Source organism: Thamnophis sirtalis, unplaced genomic scaffold (genome assembly GCF_051295495.1).
Source record: "Thamnophis sirtalis isolate CommonGarterSnake01/CBP01778 unplaced genomic scaffold, rThaSir2_p1.2 scaffold_1, whole genome shotgun sequence".
NCBI lineage: Eukaryota > Metazoa > Chordata > Lepidosauria > Squamata > Natricidae > Thamnophis > Thamnophis sirtalis.
In genome coordinates, this window is record NW_028261381.1 from 43846305 (window position 1) to 43869013 (window position 22709).

The window sequence follows — 22709 nt, forward strand, 5'->3', positions numbered from 1 at the left end:
AATGATTATGGTCAAACTTTTTCATCTCTTTTTAGGGAAAGTTGTGCATTTGAAGTGGATGTTAATTATATGCCTGTGACTTAATAAGTCCATTTTGGTTTCAACAAAGGGGAAAATGTAAGAATCAGCTATTTTGTTGCTAATTTCGATGGTAGTGTCAGAGTAGTTTGGATGTTGAGGAGTGACATCTGAAGTAGTAGGTGATAATTCAATATTCCAATGGAATATTATAGAATATTTTATCTTGAAATCTTGCTTTGGAAATCTACAGAGACACAATTGTTAAAAACCAGACTTTTAATTTCTATTTCTAAATGTCATATTCTGTTTTTCTTGTCATCTTAAATGCTTATTGTAAGTTGGGTATGCAGCAAATAGACAAATAATAATGTGGGTATTTTTTTAATTATTTATTTACTATTTAGGCCAAAGTTACAGGTACCACATTAAATGGCAAGAAAGAAAAGTTACAGGCACCTGAAGGTGACAAAGATAAATGGAATTTTTTGAATTTTGCTGAAGCCTGGACCCCAAATGAAGACCGAAATGAAATCAAGAATGAGGTCTTATTCACCCATGTAAGAATGTATATATGTAAATCCTATTCAGTATCCAAGAGTAATACTATCATTTTGGTTTAGATCTATTATAATAACTGACTTTCACACAATATTCTATTTTCATTAATATTAGCTGTTGTAATGCTATTTTAGAATAATTAATAAAGTGAAATGTCAATAAAAATAAATACTTTCTTTTATATTAAAGTACTGTTTTATTTTTCTCTTAACCCCATAGGTAATAGTTTCTATAGGATTTGCTGACCTAGACATTCAGAAGAGACAACTGACATTCCACATGTCATGATGTTGCACAAATGATGCTAATTAGATACAATATGTTATTTGTGTAATGGCATTGTGACAAGTGTGGCATTATCAGTGCTTCTAACAGATGCTTATGTCTACTGATTATAATTCTGTTTGGTCTTTGATAACTGTGTTGGGAGTTTTAGCACTTTCTGCAGAAACTTAATGGCAGATTATATCACATTAATTTGTCTTAATACTTTGGTTCAGGGTTTACTCAAATAGCCTTTTGCATATTATCTAGGGCATTAGCTTCATTATAAGATGCATTAATAATTCTTTATATAAATGTCAAATTGTGAAATCTAAAAATGATCACCAATGACAGAACAGATCTCTCTCTTCACAGCATCATTTTCCTAATAACAAAAGGCAGGTTCAGAATTAATTACACGGCTCATTATTTTTTTTAAAGTAGCCAGTAGTGTCATTTGAGTTTCAAAATTGGATCCAAATCCAAAGAAATAAACATGATTCCTATTGTTCTAACTACAGCAAAGATTAAAATGAGATAAATGTACTCATTTAAATGTACCATGTTTCTTTTGACCCCCAAAATAAGCACTTGGCCTTATTTTTGGGTAGGTCTTATTATTTTTGAGGTGCAGGAAGTGATGAGCGTGGTCACCTCACGGCTGCTACTGTGTTATAATATTGTTGGGGAGGGCTTATTTTGGGGGGAGGGCTCATTTTAGCACAAGACCTCAAAAGCCCGATTGGGCTTATTATCTGGGGAGGTCTTATTTTCAGGGAAACAGGGTAGTTAATAATACTAATGACCAGAACATTAGTATGAATAGTTCCATTTTGTGAAATTTACTTGCCAAAATATTGATAGTTCATTTTGTGATATTTGTTTAAATGTCAAAATATTAGTATTAATAGTTCATTTTGTGAAACTTATTTAAAAGTCTGGAGTAAGTAATACTGATGAAAAACCTTACTATTTCATTTGACATCTAACATGTCAATTTAAAAAAAAAATCTGCAATACTCCAACTTAAAAAAATAATAATTTGAATAATGTTGACAGAATGTTAATACTAATGAATTTCTAAATTCTAAAATATAGAATATTATTTTTTTCCTTAATATGTGAAATTGCCTGTTTAAATTCAAACTACAGACTTATCACAATTGAGCCTGGAATTTTGGTTGCAAGTCTGGGTGGTCATAAGTCAAGTTAGCAGATGACCTAATTCAATTTTATGACCATTTTTACAACAATCATTAAGTGAATCATTTGGTTCTAAATCTAGATCCAACTTACTCAATGGGATTTTTTTTGGTGGAAAATGGCAAAAATCACAAAACATAATTGTGACTACAGTACATTGAACTGATTGTAAATACGAGTCAGTTGCTAAACATCTGAAATGCGATTACGTCAGCACAGAGGTTATATAGCATTTTTAACTTTGAGAACCAATCATAAGTGACTTTTTTCAAGTTTGTTATAACTTTGAATAGTTGTTAAGTGACCAGTCATAAGTCAAGGACTGCCTATTTCTAAAACAGTGAAATTGAAATAGGAAATGGTTGATAATGATAGCAATAGGTAATGAAGGGGCAGCCTTGTGTTAAGCAAAGTAATGATTGTTGCGTCTTCCATCCTAGTTTGAAAAAGAGAAGCAACATGATATTCGTGACTTCTTTTCGCCAAAACCAGATATGGAGAAAAAGCGAAAAATTGATTCCTGTTATAATACATCTCCATCCTTGAGTTCAAATTCTTCCCAAGCCTCGGAGGAAAAAGATCTGGAAAATGGCAGAAACATAGATCCCCAGGGGCCAGAGGATCTAAATGAGATTTGCAGAGAGGCAAAGAGACTAAGACCTGTAGATCCATCTACACCTAAGCTTGTTCCTAATAGGCAGGGAAAGAGAAAATGTTTGTTTAGAAAACGAAACAATTCATTTTTGGAAGAAGCTTCCCAGGACGATGAGTGTATCCTTTTACCTGAGTCAACGGAAGGATTGGCCTCTGAAGTAACCTGGCCTTGCAGTCTTTGCACTTACAATAACAGTTCATTGCTACCTTATTGTGAAGTGTGTGAATCTCCTCGCAGAAAGAATAGTGAGTAAAAATATTTGCTGCTGTTAGAATATTTTTTCATTGTTTTAACACATCTTGTTCGTCTGTTTGTATTATACCACATATACAAAAATATCCTAATGGCTAATGCTAAAAACAGAAATTAGCAGTTGGGCTAAAAGTGTAATATTGCATAAATTAAGGATTTACAGAAATAAATGTAATTGTCCATGGTTTAAATTTAATTTGTATGATATCTTATTGTAAGACATGTTAAAAGAAGCAACTTTGTTAGTCTTTATTACTGCATCTATGATATTCCTCCCTCCCCTCCCTGAGTAATATACATAGAGTCTTGAAAGAAAGTAGCAACAGGAAAACTCAGTACAAGAATAGATCTTATTTCATCCCCTAAGATGTATGCCATGTTTGACCTCAGATACTTGAAAGGAAGTGCTGCTAGTAGGAAAAAAGTGGGACCAGAACAAAGGCTAAATTCAGTTGAATTGAACCCTAAAATAATTGCATTTGATTTTAACAAAGGATTGCTAATGAGTGGCGTGGTGGCCTAGAGGGGGGGGCTCTAACTTCACAATCAGAAGGCTATGAGTTCAATCCTAGGTGGCAGTAGCATAATGAGAAAATATCACAATAATGAGAAAATATCTGCTGTGAACTCCATGTAGGCATCAGGAAAGGCATCTGGCCAGTAATTGCTTAACTCATTCAGTCACCCCGATTCAATCCTGATGATTACAGGGTTGTTATAAGAAAAAAATCGCTAATATGAGTATTTTGCAAATATTCTACCCTGTCTGTGACATTTCAAAAGTTCTGTGATAATTCTAGGAGATTTTGACAGGGAGATGTATATGTAGGTATTTTCTTCATTTAGCATATGCAATTGTTATTTATTCAAGTGCTAAATCTCAAAGCATAGGATTGCCAGATGCTACAGAGGTAATAATAGATGTAAAGAAAATAATTAGAAACAGTTGCAGTCTTTACAGATATATTGATGTAATTAATAAATGGGTAGAATGGAAGGCGATTGTAAAAAGGTAGTTTACAGGTTTTTTTACCTTTTTATTTTTGTCACATTTTTCTTACACTTTTGCTTTCTATTTTTTTCTTGTTATACTTATAAATACTGAAGATATCAATATTAATACATTTAAAGTGTTATTCTAGTTATATTTTAAGATGGCATAATAAATAATTCTAGACAATTAATGAAATAAAATATTTTAATTTTATTATAATGGAAAACTTTTATTTAGTATTGTTATTCTTTTTCCACTCTGTCTTTATCAGCCTTTTTATTTTAAGTAGTTTTTTATTCTGTTCTTTTAATTTTTTAGTAAACTATTTCAAAAATTGCTAAATGTTTAGTGACTATGCTGTTATTTTTGTACCCATAGTCACTGTGTATGAACATAAGAAAAGTAATTTTGCAGGCACATATCCTGTTCTTTAATTTGAGAATCATCTATTTAATTACTTATGGTTAACTACAATTAACTGCTACTTTTCTCTTGAGAACTAAGTAATAGACTTTATAACAGAAATGTATCCTTAGCATTTATGTTAGCTTTTGTTTCCCAACAATATATTATATAATTGTTAATCCTTCTTGCTTTTTAACACTCCTAGTTAGGCAAAAGGAAAGTCAAATTGGTTTTCTCTCTGCTGAAAGTAAAGATGGAAATGCAATCAAACACAACATACAACTTAATGGCATTGAGATGACAAAGGAAGAAGCAAATAAAAAACTGGACTGCTGCAAGCATGAACTCAAAGAAGGTAATAAATATTGCCTTCCTTCTGGCATTAATGATTACATGTACATATAAACATGTTCATCAACATGTAAATCTAGATGTTTGAGAATTATCAACTCTTCCCACAGTGGCCAGTGTGTTTGTAACATTTGCAAAATGTTTAAGTGGTGAGAAAATTTCTATCTAGTCTAAGAGTTTGGAGCCAATTTCGAGTAGAAGTGCAGCATGTAGGGGAATGACAGGAAGGGGGAGACTTGGTATAGTAGAAGAAGTCAAGTTGTTCAACATCGGAACACAAAACTCTACAAAGAATAATGAAGAACCAAACACTTCAAACATTATTGAATACAGTGCTTAGAAAGCCTTACAAGGTGCCTTCAGTACATTTTGGAGACGACGGGTATAGTTTGCATTCTGGAAATTTAGATGATGCAAGAAAATGTCCTATTGGAAAAATCTTATTTGACTACCAAAATTAACTTGATTAGCATAGTTGTCTCTCCTTATAACAAGATTACACTTTAAAAAATACCACAGAATATTCATCTGCTAAATTAGAAGTGAGATCCAGTTTGACTTAGTCGTTAAAGTAACTGCACTAGAAACAGAGAGACTCTTGAGTTCTAGTTCTGCCTTACGGAAGGAGTAGGTGATTTTGGGCCAGTTGCTTATCCCTCAATGCTAGGAAGAAGGCAGCAGCAAACAATTTCTGAAAATGTTACCAAGAAAAAGGCAAGAACTTGTCCATGGAGTTCAAGTCATAAAAAAAAGAATTAATTTATACATAGCTTTAATACATAGAATTGGCTTTGGACATAGCCAGATAAGGATGAAGTGCTTTGACATGCTAGTGATATACATAATAATAAAAATATTATATAACATCTTAATAGATTTCCAATAATAATCTTTTGCCTCCTTAGGACATTGCCATAGAGAAAAGAAACGGGAATTAGGGCAGAGGTGTCAAACTCGCAGCTTCATGTTGTCTTAGATTACATATTGTGACTTTTTCCCCCTTCGCTAAACTGGGTGTGGGTGTGGCTGGCATGTGACACATCCAGCCACGAGTTTGCCACCCCTGATGTAGGGCTTTAAGGATCCTTGCAAATAAAAATTAGAAGCTAGGTCTGGATCTAGGTTTAAATAAATTCTATTCAATATGTATTGCAATAGACTATTATTGTTCTCTATTTTTACTGGGAATTATAAATTTGAGATAGAATTAGTTACTGTTATCCTTACTTCTTGAGTAAATGAAAAAATCCAGCATTGGCCATTAATATAAAGGTACTTTCTCAAATGTTTTTCACATATGATTTTGGTGAGAGTTAGGTCTCATTTAAGTTGTTTTAGATAGAGTAGTCCTTGCTTTACAACTGTCATTGAGTCTGGAACTTTGGTTGTAAGCATTGCAATTATAGGTTGAATCACCAGGTTACTTAAATCTATCAAGTAATAACTCCTGTGCTACAACAGATTAGGTAGGATCTAAGAATGTAGTTGCTTTCTAGCAAATGTCTTGGTAAATCAGGTGGTAGGCGCTTGTGCAATGGCATGTTCATTATCATAATTGTTATAAGGAGATGAAAGTAAAATTATTTTGTAATAAAACTCATCATTTTTATTTACAGAGTATTCAAACGATTCAGAATCCATCCTAACATATCATAGTCTAATGTTCTGTGCAAGTAGGAATACTGACCGAATTCATGTCTACACAAAGGTGGGAAATTAATTTTGGATTCAAAGACGCACATGTAGAATTCTGATTGGTGCAAGAGTTTCTATTTCTTTTGCTCATGACTTTTCTATGCCATCTAAAAAACCATTATATAGGTTGTTGAATGAAACTGCATCAAAGAGGCTGAGTTTTGAGGGACATAAGTTAAAAGGGGTTGATGGAATCTGAGATGGATAAGCATACTTATTTTTTGCTGTTGGGAACACCTTTTTCTCATTTCCATCAGTTCTGTGGCTTCTCACTGAGTCATTCTCTTTTAAGATGACCATTGGATATTGCAGTATCAACTATATTACTATCCCAATTCAGCTAGTGTATAATTCCTGGAGCATTCCATGATATGACAATACAATCCACTATGAGAACTGGCTTTCCACCCATTCTTGCCTTTCCCCTCTAGATAATGTACTTTTCAACCTGAGTTAGTTGTTGCTTGGAATAGTCCTATAAGCAGCACCTTCCTATGATATTGCTAGCATGTCCTCAGGACAACTCTGTCCTGATAAGAGATATTTTGGTCTCTTCAAAGCAGATTTTAAGCTCCATCCCTACATGACCAATTGCTCTCGGATTGCTGTTTTCTCCACAGGTACTATCTTCAAATTTCCCTATGCCCCCATTCTGTTGTCAGTGTAATAGATCTACCTTATCATTATTTAATGTTCAGGCTGAATTTGCAAAAGGCAATAGTTAATGTCTCTTGAGAGCTTGATATAATTGGCTTCTCCATTTATTTTGTTGCCAGATGCTCAGGTCGGAAACCAACTACCTAATTTTTCTTTGTATTATTTCATTTCTATAACGACCCAGTTTCTTAAATGGTGCAGTTTCTTAATGCTGGAAGTCCAACCATCTCAGCTGGTGGAAGACCCAGTTTACAAGCTGCAAGACTTGTAAATCTTGTCCTTTGAAAGCTAATCTACAAATTTGAGCTGTGTCTAAAAGGATAGTTTTGTTATGAGTTGGCAAACAACAGTTCTGCAGATCAGTACCCATTCTACCAGAAGATTTCTAGTTTTCTTTTTTGGCCTCCAGTAGTGTGATTCAACTGGTCTAACAACTGGTTTGCTGAGTGTGTGCTTTGCACACGCAGTGGGTTAAAACAAAAACTTACCTTCTACTGCAGCTGAGGCATGCCAAAACAGCTGAGGTGTGGCAATTAGCTCTGCCACGCCTATCAGCTGGGCTAAAAAACAAGGAAATATAGGTAAGTATAGCCCGTGGGCAGGCGGGCCCACCAAAGGTCGGAGTGAACCTGTTCGCTCTCAGCTGATCTTCGATACACCCAAACCGGGCTGAACCGGTAGAACCCAACAACTGGTCAGGAAGTACATGGCTTCAGTTCACCTAGCAGAAAATCTTTTTGATGTTAGTTGCAAAGTCATGTCCGACCCATCACAACCCCATGGACAACATTCCTCCAGGCTTTCCTGTCCTCTACCATTCTCTGAAGTCCATTTAAGCCCACCCCAACTGTTTCAGTGATTCCATCCAGCCACTTCCTTCTCTGTCATTCCCTTCTTCTTTTGCTCTCAATCTTTCCCAGCATTAGGCTATTCTAGACAATCTTTAGAAAACTTTATTAAATCAGCATATAAGTATCACACCCTTCTCCAAGTAATAAACTAGGCCATCCATGTGTGAATTACAGATTCCAACCGAAGAACCAGTTATTATCTAGACATCTATCATAGATATCTGTGTGCCCCACTTCTGATCAAATGATATTAATCTCAATTTTATTATGTCAGTCTCTGGGAAAATGAGAGGGTTTAATGTGAGCTGTGCTCAGTACAAAAAGTGGGATGCACAAGAAGTCGGTATTCTACAAGTTTCCACATTGCCTCTTACATAGAGAAGTAATGTGTACTCAGATGTAATGCATGTGACAGATGGCCACTTGACTTACATGTACAATAACTAGTTCTTCATTGAAATCATTAGCAGACTGAATAACTTCCTGATCTAAGATACTAAGGGTCTGTTATTTGATTGTCCAGGATGGAGAGCCTCTCAATTGCAATTTCATTCCACTTGATATAAAAGTAGGCAACTGGGAAGATTTACCAGCGTGTTTTCAACAAAAACAGAACCGTACACTGGTAAGTTTAGTTTCGTGATTCTTGATAAAACTACAAATAAAGCCCAAAGTATAAATTTTGACTATGTTGACCTAAATTGATATCTTAAGAGTTGCTTTTCTTTAGTGATATCTATTCCTTTTTGGGTGGGAGAAAAACACTCCATACATTCTTTGTACAAAGACTAAATTGCTTAATTTCATATGTACTCATAATACTTACTCATGCTTTTCCCTTTAGTGGTAACTGTGCAAGACCCAGAAGAAGAGGAAGAAATAATATAGAATGGAATGGAATTGGGAATGGGAATGGGAATGGAATACTTTATTTGGCCATCTGATTAGACATAAGGAACTTGTCTCCGCTGCGGAAGCTCTTGGTGTACAGGCATAGCAACAGAGTAATCATAATCATAATGTTGATACCAATAAGAGGAGTAAGCAAAGGCATATAAAAGCATACGTTAAGAAATGAAAATACCATCATTAACTTTCCACCACATTCCTATGCCAAATTGTTTTAGTGGCTTTAAATTTTTCACCTCTGTCTTTTTTTAGAAACTCATCCATTCAGCCACAACTTCTCATCCTTCTTTACCTCTTCACATTCACTCTTCCTTCCTGTATTTGTTTAATAATTCAAACCTATTTCATTATCTCTGTATGTACAAGCCACTTTGATGTATTTCTTTAGTACCGATCACTCACTTTTGCATTAGTTCCACATTTATTATCATCTGTCTCTCCTTGATTCTTGTAACCTGTTTGCATTATATTCAACATCAATGCTTTTTCTGAAATACTGACATTTTCATTTAAGAGAACAGACAGAAGCACACTCTTATACATAGCTTCTTTCTTTTTTGCTTCTTTTACTTCTTTTGACAAACATTCCCATAATAGACTATGCATTACTCATTATCTTTCTATCAGCGTAGGTATAACTTGTAAATTCCATTTCCCTATTTTTCTGATATGCTGTAAAAGTACCCACATTCATTTACTTTACTACTTTAGCTTTTAGCCATTTACATATAACTTGCCATTTTTCATTCGCTTTCCCCTGTCAAACAATTTACCTTGCTCTTTGATAAACTAATGGTCAGATCTGTATACCTCAATGCTACAAGCTGTCCCATATTGTTTTGCAAAATTATTCACATTCTTAGCCAATATGACAACAATATTTATGCATACATAACTGCCTGCAGAGTTGTGTCCTCGGCCACTATCTCAAGATTTCCTTATAATTAATTAATCAATCAATCAATTAACTAATTAATTAATTAATCAAACACCAAACATCCTATGTCTTACTTCATGCTTGACGTTGAACCATTTGCTGAGGTTCTTCCTTTTTGTCACACATCCTTTACTACGCAATTGCATTGATTTAATTGATGTAATTAACTGTTTGGCATTTTGAATCTGACAGAGCATACAAAAACTTACAAATATTTGTTTCTGAAAACCCAAATGAGGCTATAGTAGATTCCCCCCCCCTTCATATTGCAAGAACATCTGAAAATACCAAAGTGTTGATTGCTGCAGTCATCAGCTGCTCCTGTATTACAAAGCAGAATATAAAATAATAGGTGCCAATTAATATTTTATGACCAAATGTATGTATGTACAAGAACGATAAAGACTTTTCTACTTTCAGAGGTGTCAAAGACACACTAGGAATATACAGGAGCCTTTTTGCTAAATGCAAACACTAACATTTGTACAGTGCATACCAGGCTCACAGCCTTATAATGGAAGATCATTTCTAGTTGAAGAGACTGAGGCTGAGAAAATGGTTTGGTTAAGGTAACCTACTGTAATAAAAGTTTGAGAAAGACAGAATTTGAGCAGAGCAATTCTTGTCACCTAGTATCGACCCCACTGGGCTATATATCTCTCCAAGATTGAATGGATGTATACATTTGCTAACCTCTAGAACGATCAAGGCAGGATATTTATGGCTGCCCAATTGTTGACAAGCATAACTCTTAGCATGCTGATTGAAATGAACGGGAAAAGAAATTTATCAAGAGAATTTAAGTTCCATCACCAAGTCCTTTTTGAAGCTACACTAATGCTCACCCGCATTCTGATCTATAGAGATTGGATGTTTCTGAGTTCTCCTCTGCTTCTGGGGTTCCCTATCCCATCAATACTGAGGCTGATGCTATATTACGAAATGCTTCATTTATTTTTGAAATGGTTTAATGTTTATACAGGTAAATGACATAAAGAGCATGTCATTAATTGAAATGATTTTAAAGTCTACTGTTATCTATTGGGTGTACGTTTCAAAATAAAATCTTCACAGTTTTAACGAATAATTATTAGGAATAACAATTCTTTTCTAGATACTGAGGTTTGTGAGAGAATGGAATACTCTGACAGCCATGAGACAGAGAATTATCAGAAAAAGTGGCCAGATTTTTTCTAATCCTGTTCTCGCTGCTGAAGAAATACTGTCTAAACAACAAGCCAAACTCACCAGTACCAAACGGTGTGTGTGCTGCTAGCCTCTTCTCAACTCTGGTCTAAGTATTATATCTCAAGCTGTTATATTGTACTTTTGTCACGATGATGCTAAATGGTGACAATCTTTCTTCTTTTTTAAATGTCTTTGTATCCCAAATGCTTTTTGAATTGTTGAGAATAAAAATCAACAGAGTGCTTTTCCCAACAATAGTTCGGAAGGTTTCCTTCACAAGGTTTGCATTTCCCAATTGCTCCACTTGACATTTTTGATAGTCTCATCACCAATTCTGGTCTTGCTGCAAAAAGTCAAACTGGACAGTGAAATGCTACTAGGGGAATGGGTGGATGGATTATGTTTGCCATTTTGGGGTGAAATATCATCAATATGCAGGTGATACCCAGCTTTAGAACTTTTGCCCAGGCCCTTGAGTGATGCTACAGACATCCTATCCTAATATCTGGAGGACCAGATGGGGCAGAATGGGCTCTGATTCCACCCTACTAAGACAGAATGGCTATGGATATTTGAACCCTCTGAAAAAAAGGTTCTTCCATCTCTACCCCAAAACACCAGGCACACAGTCTGGGGTCCTCCTAAACTCACAGCTTCTGCTCGAATTGCAACCATGGTTAGGAGGGCCTTTACACATCTTTGGGTGGTGCGCCAGTTGCATCTATACTCAACCGGGAGACTCTGCTCAGAGTAACTCACGCCCTTGTGACCTCTCCTTTAGACTATTTTAATATGCTTTATGTGGAACTGCCTCCGAAAAGCATTTGGACATTTTAACTGATGCCCAATGTGGCTGTGCGGGTGGTAAATGGTGCCAGATATGCAGCACACATAGCAGCACTTTTGCGTGAGATGCATTGGTTATTGGTGTGTTTCCAGGTGCAATTCATGGTTCTGGTTGTCAGCTTTAAATTCCTACAATGACTTGCGATCAGATTACCTGAGGGATTGCCTTTTTTCCAAGAGTCTCTACTCATCCAACCCAATCTAGCAGAATGGGCCTGCTGCAGATCTCATCAGCAAACAAGTGTTGGCTAGCAGAAACAAGACAATTAGCCTTTTTCCACAGGGGCTCCAACTCTGTGGAGATTAGAATCACCCCAACCCTGTTAGCCTTTTGTAAAACCTTAAAAACTGGGCTCCCAAACCTGGGTATTGATTGGGTCCTGTTTCTTGACTGTATTGCTAACTCGCCAAATATCTTTGCCTGACATGTATATTTATTTTGGACATTTTTACTATTTTTATAGTTTTAAAATGTTTTTAATGTCTTAATTATATTACATTTTTTGAACTGTAAGCTGTCGATTCATTGACTTGAGATGGGCAGCTATAGAAATTGAATAAATAAAAAATCTTAACTAAATAGAAAAAAAAAAGTTTGTAAACCTATTCCTGGCCCTAAAATAGGACTTTAAAATCACATTCTTGATCCCACAGATTCCACTTGGACTGCTGTTAATAACCAAATAGCAGATTATCACTCAATATATTTGCACAGTACAGATGTAACTTTTTCACTACATATTATGATGACGAGCTTGTGTGAAGCAAATGTTCTACAAATATATCATTTCTTTTTCCAGATTTGAGTGCTAAAACATAATTGTGAATAGAACATAAATAGAACAAGCTAAAATAAAGTTTAGCGAAATTAAAAATGCTGAATACATAATCACTCTTAAGACATAACAATCAGAAATTCCTGATAATGTATTTTTTGGGTTTTTTAAAATAGCAATAGCAATAGCAGTTAGACTTATATACCGCTTCATAGGGCTTTCAGCCCTCTCTAAGCGGTTTACAGAGTCAGCATATTGCCCCCAACAATCCGGGTCCTCATTTTACCCACCTCGGAAGGATGGAAGGCTGAGTCAACCTTGAGCCGGTGAGATTTGAACAGCCGAACTGCAGAACTGCAGTCAGCTGAAGTAGCCTGCAGTGCTGCATTTAACCACTGCGCCACCTCGGCTCTTAACCTTGTTTATAACTCAGAATTGAGTAAAAAGTAATGGGGATATAGTTATAAACCTTCAAAATATTAGCAAAGCTTTCTAGCAAGAATAAAATTAAAAAATAAGTCTGTCCCCCAGCTAGGCTGCTGAAATAAAACTTGTAAGTAAATAGATTATTTCTGAATGTTGAGAATTGTGGAATCCATAGTCATAAACTAGAAACTAATTTTCTGGCTACCACGCATACAGGCAAAAACCTTGTTTTGAAATTCAGTATCTGTATGTTTGACCACTGCTTAATACATAGTTCCTTCCCAATAGACTATTTTGCAAATCTTGTGAGAAAAAGTTGGATCCAGAAACTAAAATCTGTTTCCTTGCGAGACATTCTTACTTAACATTAACATTTTAGAAGTAATGATCGGTAATCAATGCTGCAGTTTGCTCTTGGCAGAGAGGGATCACCTTGTGGGGGCCATCTGTTCGAAAATTCTGCATCTCAGTTTTTAGCCTTTGCTCAAAGTTAAGAACAGTGTTTAATATTTTAGGTACATGACAAAAGAAGACATTGCCAGAGCTTCGCTAACAAAAGCTGACAGCAGTGGAGGTAGCGTTCGCATAATCACAAAAACATCCAGAGAAGTTATGAGAGCCCATGGATCCTCTGTTGGAAAAGAAGATAACCATTTTATAAAGTAAGTTTAGTTGTGCTCGGGAAAAGAAAAAAGTGTGACATTCTAATAAAGTGCTTTTACTTTTCTGTTCAATTGTGTCCAGTTCTCAGAGATTGCCTGGACAGGTCCTTGCAGTTTTTTTGCCTAGGTTTTTCAGAAGTGGTTTGCCACTGCCTCCTTCTGACAGAAAGTGACTGGCCCAAAATCATCCATCTGGCTTTGTGCCTAAAGCAGAACTAAAATTCAGAGTCTCCCAGTTTTAGTCTGATGCCTTAATCCTTGCACCAAATTGGCTAATAAAGCAGTTAGACTTGGATAATTGAATATTTTCAGAGAATTCATGCCCAGCAACTTGTGGTGCGTTTTGGAGCCCTCATCTGATAAAGTGAAGTACTAGCACACTGCATTTTTTTAACAGCAATGTTATCGGTTGGAAAATGCCTTGCTAAGAAAATGCCTTCCTAACTTTCCTAATGTCTGTTATATTTTCAGCACATGATGAAAATGTTTCTGTTATCTCTAGTATTTAAACTTTAATAGACGTTTTTGATTCTGGTATTCAGTCTGCAGTTGACAACAACATTGGATATGTTATCTCTTTTGGGTTAAAAAAAACCTAGCCAAATGGCTTGGGCAATTTCTCTTTACAAATTAGAATAACAGTTGCTGTGTTCTTTGGTAACAAATTCATCAGCTATCATAACCTTTCTCTTTCTGACTTCTTTGTACAGGAAAACATTTTTTATTTGTATGTTTTTATTGTCTTTTCTATTCAGATGATCCTTTGTTGATTTTCTGCAAGAACCTTAAAATCACTTCTTAGTTTGACCTAAGCTAAAATTGAAGTCTTTTTGTACAGCGAATTTAACTTAGATTCAAAAGAATCTGACAGGAAACCAGTACTGTGTTAGAAAATGTGTGTAAAATAAGGCTTTATTTAGAGTTATTTGAGTGAATCATTCCTTGCTATACTGTGATAAGCTTTGTACAGCATAAATATGCAACATTTTAAACAATGAGGGCTACGCTTGATTTTTAAGTGGCATGTTAGGAACCAGTGGTGGGTTCCTACCAGTTCAGACTGGTTTGGTCGAACCGGTAGTGGTTTAGTGGCCTGGGTCGCTGAAACCGGCAACGAGCCAGGCCTCTCACACACCCCAAACCGGTCCTCTGGGCAGCGCCATAGGTGCCACCATCTTGTTTTTTGCTTCTGCGCATGCGCAGAACAATTTTTATTGCATTGCTCAAGCATGCACGCACAGCGTGCCCAGAAGCAAATCAGCAGTAGTTACTGCCAAAATCCACCTGTTAGGAACTCGATGAATATAAGCAAAGTCAAAGAATGAATATATTCTAGTCCAAATAAAATATGCTTAGATTTAATTAAATAGGGGTACTTGTATTTAATAATTTCTGTTCTCTCATTTCACAATAAGAAATACATTATGGCAGGAAGTCTGAGGATTTTTCCAAATGCAGCCCACATAATATGTGGATCAATGTCTATTTCTAGATTTTATAACTTGCTTGGGACCATAGGTTATTCAGTAATGGTGATGATGTTATCCGTTCAGTTGAATCAGACTCTTGGCAATTCTGTGAGCCAGCTCTCTCCACATCTTCTGATTTTGCACTATTTCTTTGAGTGGCTCTATGCCCCGCCAGCTTTGATGCTGTCCAGCCACTGTGTTCTTTGGCAGCCTGGTTTTCTTTTGCCACTAACTCTTCCAAACGTAATTGCTTTCTCCAGTGAATGGTACATAATTGAAATAGGTTGGCACAAATATTTCAATCCTGTGAGGTTGCAATTTAACCAATGCTTTCAGTCTTTTGGGGGTGGGGGGATAATGCTAGGATCAGAATGGAAGATGTCTGGGAGGTAAATGTCAGTTGAATTGCATTTCTCAAAGTCCTGTGGGATGAATCACTGATAGGTTATTCTCACGTCCAATCTGCCCAGAAACTGAGGTTAAAGTTGAGGCCGCTCCCCTCTACTTCCTTTGCATGGCTCCAGTTTAATCAAAGGCCAGTGCTCCAAAGAAAAACCTGGGAAGGAAGGGCATAGGAAAGTCAACACCCCAACCCCAGGACCCTGACTGACCCAACAGCCACTAAAACCTGGCTCAAGACCCTTCATGCCAACAAGACACACTAACTAGGGTGGGAAGTGATTCATCCCACAGAACTTCGAGAAATGCAATTCAGGTAAGACCAACTGACATTCTCCGAAGTAGCCTGTGGGAGGAGTCATTGATTGGACATACCAAAGCTTGATGTCCATGGGAGGGAATCAATGGGCCTGAGCCTCTTGAGTGTCTTGCACTCCCTGCAGTACCCTCCTACCGAAGGAAGCCTCAGTAAAGTGTAAGCGTCCAGCCGGTAGTGCCTGATGAAAGGCAAGGGCGAAGCCCTGGTGGCTGCCATACAAATATCCTCGATAGACACCTGAGTCAACCAGGCCGCAGACGTGGCCACACTCCTAGTGGAGTGTGCCATGATGCCAGCTGGCACCAGAGGCCTGCATGCTGCATATGCCATAGTGATGGCTAACCTAATCCACCTACCGATAGTAGCTGGTGACACTCTTGCCCCTAGGGTAGAGGGCTGGAAAGAGATGAAGATTGCCTCCGACCCCCTTCTCACATCCAGGTAATGCCAGGACTATTCCCACTCCCTGGAAGGCACAGGACAAAAGTCTGGGAGAATCACCTCCTGAGTCCTATGGAAGGAAGAGTTAATTTTAGGCAAGAATGAAGGGTCAAGCCTAAGAACAACCCTGTTGTCGTGAAATGTGCACAGGTCAGCCCTAGATGACAGAGCTCTGAGCTCAGAAATGTGCCTGGTGGGACTTCCGGTTAGGCGGGGCCTGAGGGTGTTGTTGTTTTTAACAGCTCCGGATCCTTGGCTGCGTTAAGCTGTCTAAACAGTATCCATCAACTGTTTGACAGTTTGATTACCTCTTATCCGGGCTAAGGAAGAGGAGGCGAGCAAGCTATGTTTGGGCAGCGCTCCAGTTAACCCCCCCAGAACATAAATCTGGGGTGGGAAGAGAGAGCCACCCGGTAACATAGTGGTTTCTCCGCGTCAAGGACCTCTTCTGCCTCTTTTGCAGAACGAAGGCACACGTCCACCCTCAGCTCAAAGATTGATTTATTACTGATTTCAAAGCAGGCAGAACTGATACTGGTGAACTTCTAATTGTATGTATAAGTCTTTAACTCCATTTTTTAAAATAATTCCTTCTGACAATTTACTTGCTAGAAATACACAGAAAATGGCGCTGAACAGCTCTGTAGGAAGGTCAGGCTCTGACGACATAGATTTCTACGGAGCTCAGAACATTTAAAGATCACTAAAACAGAAGTGATTTATTACCAAACTAAATAGTAATTGCTGGATAAGCGGCTTGCCTGGATTTACTAATTGGGTGGAGAAGATTAAATCTGGAATGGCTTCTAAGCAGTAAAAATCCCCCCCCCCCAATGCGTCTAAAAGCGCTGGAAATTCACCTGCTCCTGGAACTAAATTACAGTCACTACTTCCCCCCCACTGCAGGGGAGCCTTTGACCCGAGAAATTTTGCAAAAAAAACTAAGCGTGGCCTTAGCTGAGGCTTTAAAAAATCATGCACTGCGATGGAAATTAAAATAAAGGAAGGGATATCTGCTGCTCATAAAGAATTGTCAGAAGAGCTTATGGACTCGGTTCAGACTCGGAACCAGCAAATTAGAGACAATATTCTTGAGGCTTTTAAGTGTCTATCAGGTTATGTCTCGGGAATTGAAGATAGATTGGAAGATCTTAGTGATTCCAATATTAATCTGGTAACCAAAATGGATGTGGTTCAACAAAAGGTTGGCGATGCAGAAAATGAAATTATAATGTTGCAGTATAGACAGATGGAATTTGCTTTAAGGATAAGAGGCCTCCAAGAGAAAAATAAGAAAATTTGAAGCAGATCTTCTCAGAAGCCTTTGATCAATTGATGGGAAGGCCAGTAGGAAATTTGGAATGGCAAATTGACAAGATATATTGTGTTAATTCCTGGCTTGCCAGACAAAAGCAACTCCCAAGAGATATTGTGGTGTATTTTGCTACGAGAGATATGAGGAATTTGATATTGCAAGAGTCTTACAAAACTAAGCTTCAAATTGGGGGTCAGGAGGTGACTGTTTTGAAGGAAATACCACCTAAAATGTTGAGATCGAGAAAAGACTATGCCTTCTTAGTCGATGAGTCCGGCCAAGTGTCCGGATTTAAAATAAATTTAGGGAAAACAAAGATGCTAGTTAAAAATATGAACACTAAACAAAGGGAAGAATTAGAAGGAATGACAGGATGTGAAATAGTTAAAAAGGTTTAGGAGTCTATATTTCAATCTCAAATGGGAAGCTATATAAGTATAATTATGAACCACTATGGCGCAGCATACAGACAGAGATGAAAAATTGGGAGAAATTACAATTATCTTTGCTGGGAAGAATAGCAGCAGTGAAAATGAATGTTCTACCTAAATTTTATTTCTTTTTCAAATGATACCAATACTTAAAAAAGACGAAAATTTGCTAGAATGGCAGAAGGGCATTAATAAATTTGTATGGGCAGGGAAGAAGCCGAGAATAAAACTAAAAATAATGCAAGATGTGCGTGAGAGAGGAAGTTTGAAATTACCCAATTTAAAACTATATTATGAAGCAGTAGTTTTATCGGTAATTAGTGACTGGATTAATTTAACAGATGACAGAATACTTAATATCGAAGGGCATGATTTGGTATATGGTTGGCATGCTTACTTGCTATATGACAAAAAGGTAGATAAGAACTTTAAAAGTCATATTTTAAGGAATGCTCTACTGCGGGTCTGGAAAAAATATCAGTACAAACTAAATGACAAGATACCCATGTGGGTATGAATGATATAATCTGTTTAGAGCTAGCCTAGCAAGGAGGAGTTAAAGCTCAAATGAAATATGATATTAACTTTTTTTAAAGTTTATTTTAGAATGTTTTTGTTAAAGATTTATACCCTGTATTGGTTCTGGGAAGTCGGGGGGGGGGAAGGTGGGGGGGAGGGTGGGGGGAGGGAAGTAAATATTTGTAAGGTTTTTTTTTCAAAATTCTCAATAAAAAAAAAAAAGAAATGTGCCTGGTGGAGGTAATCGCCACCAGGAAACAACCTTAAGGGTAAGAAACTGAAAGCTCACCATCCTCAAGGGCTCGAAGGGAGCCTCAGTGAGTGCCTGAAGAACTGTAGGTAGGTCCCATGTAAGGAACCCGTGAACCACGGGGGGGGATGTCTATTATTTGTCACCCCCCAAAGAAATCTTAATAACCGGGTGTTGCGCTAGGGGATAAGAGCCCCCCACAAGGACTGTTGCCAGTGCCACAACCTGCCTCCTGAGGGTATTATGGGAAAGTCCCTTCTCGAGTCCATCCTGGAGGAACTCCAATACTTGTGGCACCGAAGCCGTTGTCAGTTCCACCTGCATGGACTGGCACCAGGACACAAAAGAGGACCAGGTCGCATTATAAATGCGGGTGTTAGATTGTCTCCAGGATGCCTCAATGGTCCTGATCACACTGGCTGAGAAATTGGCCGCCCTCAACTGCTCCCGTTCAAGCACCAGGCAGTCAATTGAAGCCACTGGGGCTCCGGATGATGCAGAGCACCTCCCCCTGTGGAATCCTCGAATGAGGGGACATGGACAGGTCTATCAGGTCCATGAACCAATGCCGCCGGGGCCAGTAGAGAGCCACTAGGATCACCTCCGCCCCTTCTGCCACTAATTTTCTCAGGACCCCGGGAATGAGGTGAAGGGGGGAAGCACATAGAGAAACCCTTCCAGCCATCTGCATAAAAGGTCGTTGGCATCTTCACTCCCTGAGTCGGAAACCGGGAGATGAACCTCTGGACCTGTGCGTTCGAACAGGTCCACGACTGGCCTGCCAAACCTCAGTGAAGACTCTAGGATTCAGCTGCCATTCCTCCATGGTTCACAGTTGCCCTGCTGAGCCAGTTGGCTTGCTGGTTCTCCACTTCCAAGATATGCTCTGCCTTCAGTGACAGGAGATGCCGTTCCGCCCAATTCCCCAACTTCGCAACCTCGTTCCGAAGGGCCAGGGAATGAGTGCCCCCCTGCTTATTGACATGGGCTTTGGAGGTGACATTGTCAGGACGAACACATGCTTGCCAGCGACCCGCATCATGAAGTGGCAAAGAGCCAGGTGGATCGCTCTGAGTTCCAGCCAGTTGATGCTTTGTTGTAAGTCCGAGGACATCCAACGACCTTGGGCCAGCTAAGAGTCGAGGTGCGCCCCCCCCCCCCCGAATAGGCTCGCATCAGTTGTTAGCACCAACCTGTCTGGCTCCCTGAACAGGGTGCCCTTTGCTAGAGCTGGAGACATCCACCAACGAAGGGACAGGGGGATCTGGATGTACATGGATCTTGAATGTTGCATCGCTTGGCCCATCTCTCTGATGAGGAAGCAGTAGCCACTGCAGCTCCCTGGCATAGAAGCGGGCCCATGGAATGATCACAATGCAAGAGATGCACTTTCCCAGGAGTCGAGAGAGAACTATGGGAATAGAATGAGCCCGGCGAATCTGCTGAATCAGCTGCACTATACTGTCGCTACGGTCCTGGGAAAGGAACACTTTGCATTCCATTGTGTCAATAACTGCCCCCAAATGCTGTAGCCTAGTGGTGGGTTTCAGATGATTCTTCTTGAACTTAACTGAGAAACCCAGAGTCTGTAATGTCTTCATTGTGAGCCCAATATCCCTCTTGGCCACACCTGGCATTGCCGCCTGAACTAGGATATTGTTCAGGTAGCACTGTAAGCAGACAGAGACGGACCGGAGATGTCCTGCTACTACTGCCAGTATCTTAGTGAAAGTCTGAGGGTCGGACGCTACTCCAAAGGGAAGAGCCCTGTACTGATAAAGGATTCCCCCATGTGAAAATCGAAGAAATTTCCTGTGTTCAGGCAAAACCAGAATATGTAAGTAGGCCTCTATGAGGTCAATAGATGCTAAGCAGTTGCCATGCTGTATTCCTGCAAGGATAGACTTCAAGGAAGCCATCTTAAACCTGGAACTTAGCAACTTTAAAACGAGTATGGCTCTCCACCTCTCCCAATACTCGTCCAAATTGAAGAGCCAAGCAAATACAGTACTTTTTCAGGCCGAGACAGATTAAACTGGAGCCATGCAGAGGAAGTAGAGGGGAGTGGCCTCAACTTTAACTTCAGTCTCTGGGCAGATTGGACGTGAGAATAACCCATCAGTGACTCCTACCACAGGCTACTTCGGAGAAGCATCCATTTTCTTACTTAAATCCACTAACCCTTCATTTAACCATTTTGTTACCAAATTTCAGACACATAATCTGGGGCTGCTCAAATGAGATGACAGAGTACATTGGTTTGCAGATTGCCTACTCCTGCCTAGTGAAACAATGGGATACAAATGTAGAAACATAATCTAGGAATTTATACATTTATTTACCGTATTATCATTTCTGTTTTAGGTTGCCTTCAGAAGATGGGAGTTGCCCAGATGCCAGTTTAGTTTCTGACCAGATTGTTGCTGTTAAGGAATTTTCATCAAGCAAAGGCTATCTACAGGCAGTCGATAATGAAGGGAACCCACTTTGCCTAAGCTGCCAAAAGCCAACAATCCAAGTTGAGCCAACGTTGACATATACCGCCTGGGACACACGATTTTGTTCTCTTAAATGCCAGGAAGATTTCTTCTTCTACACTAATAATAGTTACCTGAGAAGTAAAGTTTTTGAAACAGAACATGGGGTTTGCCAGTTATGTAGGTTGAATGCCCAAGAACTTTACCTTTGTGTCAGAGATGCCCCAAGGAGTCAGCGCAAGGATCTTTTGGAGAAGTCTTGGATGTCCAAACTTCCTTTAAAACAGGTGAAATATGTGGCCAGAATACACAAAATTGTTCTCTGATGGATGGATGGTTTTAGAAACATAGGGGAACTTTAAAAAATATCTTTTGGAAGAAGCAATTTGATTCCTTTCTGATACTCATTAAAGAAGTTGCAGTTGCTTGCATATATCCATATGCCGATGTAAATTCCAATTCCTAAAACAGCCACAATTTTTCCTTGAGGAAGCCTTAACTTCCTCCTTTACTTCTTTTTAAAAAAAAGGTATTGGACTTGCATGTGTGAAGGTACTTTTTCTGAATTATTTTCAAAGGCTGAACAATTATATTAAAGCTATTTTCATGCAAAACTGCTATTCATGCAATGAAATAATTACACTACATGGTTATTGTTATGCTGTAAATGTTATGAACATTCGTTATCAGGCCCAAGCATTGAAAGAATAAAAATTGTGTTATTCAAACAGCTTGTAACTCAGCAAGACTGGCTGCTCTCTGAACACAGCAGATGTAAGCCTGGTAACTGTAGTCTTAATCATATTCCTTTGCAAAATGAATTAAATTTATTTTAGCTTTTCAGAGACAATATTGCAGATTAAAACAAGACTAGGAAATATATATATATATATATACATACATACATACATACATACATACATATATATATTTGGTCTTGTCTCTCAAAAATATTAGGTAATACTAGAATATCAGAATTTATTATTTTATAGGTTTTTAATTACCAGTTTTGACATAGCCACATATTTCGGATGACAGAGTTTAGCAGCTATCCCATATGAATCTGAGTTTGAGACTAACAGTGTTATTAGCTGTGCTAGATTTCATTTCCAACTCATTAGGAATATATTTGGATCTCCAATGTACTTCATTTCCTGTTTTTAGAATGAAGGATGGCTATCTATCTTTTTGAAGATAGGCTAACAATTACATAATTATGATGCATATGTGTTCTCTTTTATTATCAGTTTAAAAATTAAGAACAAAGCTGATTTCCAGATGTTTGGTCTTCACAGATGTGATTTGGTGATATTTGAATTGACATTGTGTTTTTCTCAAATGAGCACTGCTATTTTCCTGGAACAATTATTATTTCTGAGGCACATAGCAAATTAATTTGACTAAAAGCAACAAAAGCATATTGGAAGGAAGATATATAA

The 22709-nt window shown here is 38.1% G+C and overlaps 1 protein-coding gene across 1 annotated transcript in view; it reads left to right on the forward strand.

Moving 5' to 3' along the window:
* Positions 1 to 22709, forward strand: part of ZRANB3 (zinc finger RANBP2-type containing 3) — an 80656-nt gene that overhangs the window by 57246 nt on the left and 701 nt on the right. The window contains exons 12-19 of the mRNA XM_087711137.1: positions 426 to 578; positions 2487 to 2946; positions 4558 to 4707; positions 6320 to 6411; positions 8430 to 8531; positions 10867 to 11012; positions 13504 to 13650; positions 21158 to 21557. Coding sequence (XP_087567263.1) covers positions 426 to 578; positions 2487 to 2946; positions 4558 to 4707; positions 6320 to 6411; positions 8430 to 8531; positions 10867 to 11012; positions 13504 to 13650; positions 21158 to 21557 — 1650 coding nt within the window. The remainder of the gene's footprint in view (positions 1 to 425; positions 579 to 2486; positions 2947 to 4557; positions 4708 to 6319; positions 6412 to 8429; positions 8532 to 10866; positions 11013 to 13503; positions 13651 to 21157; positions 21558 to 22709) is intronic.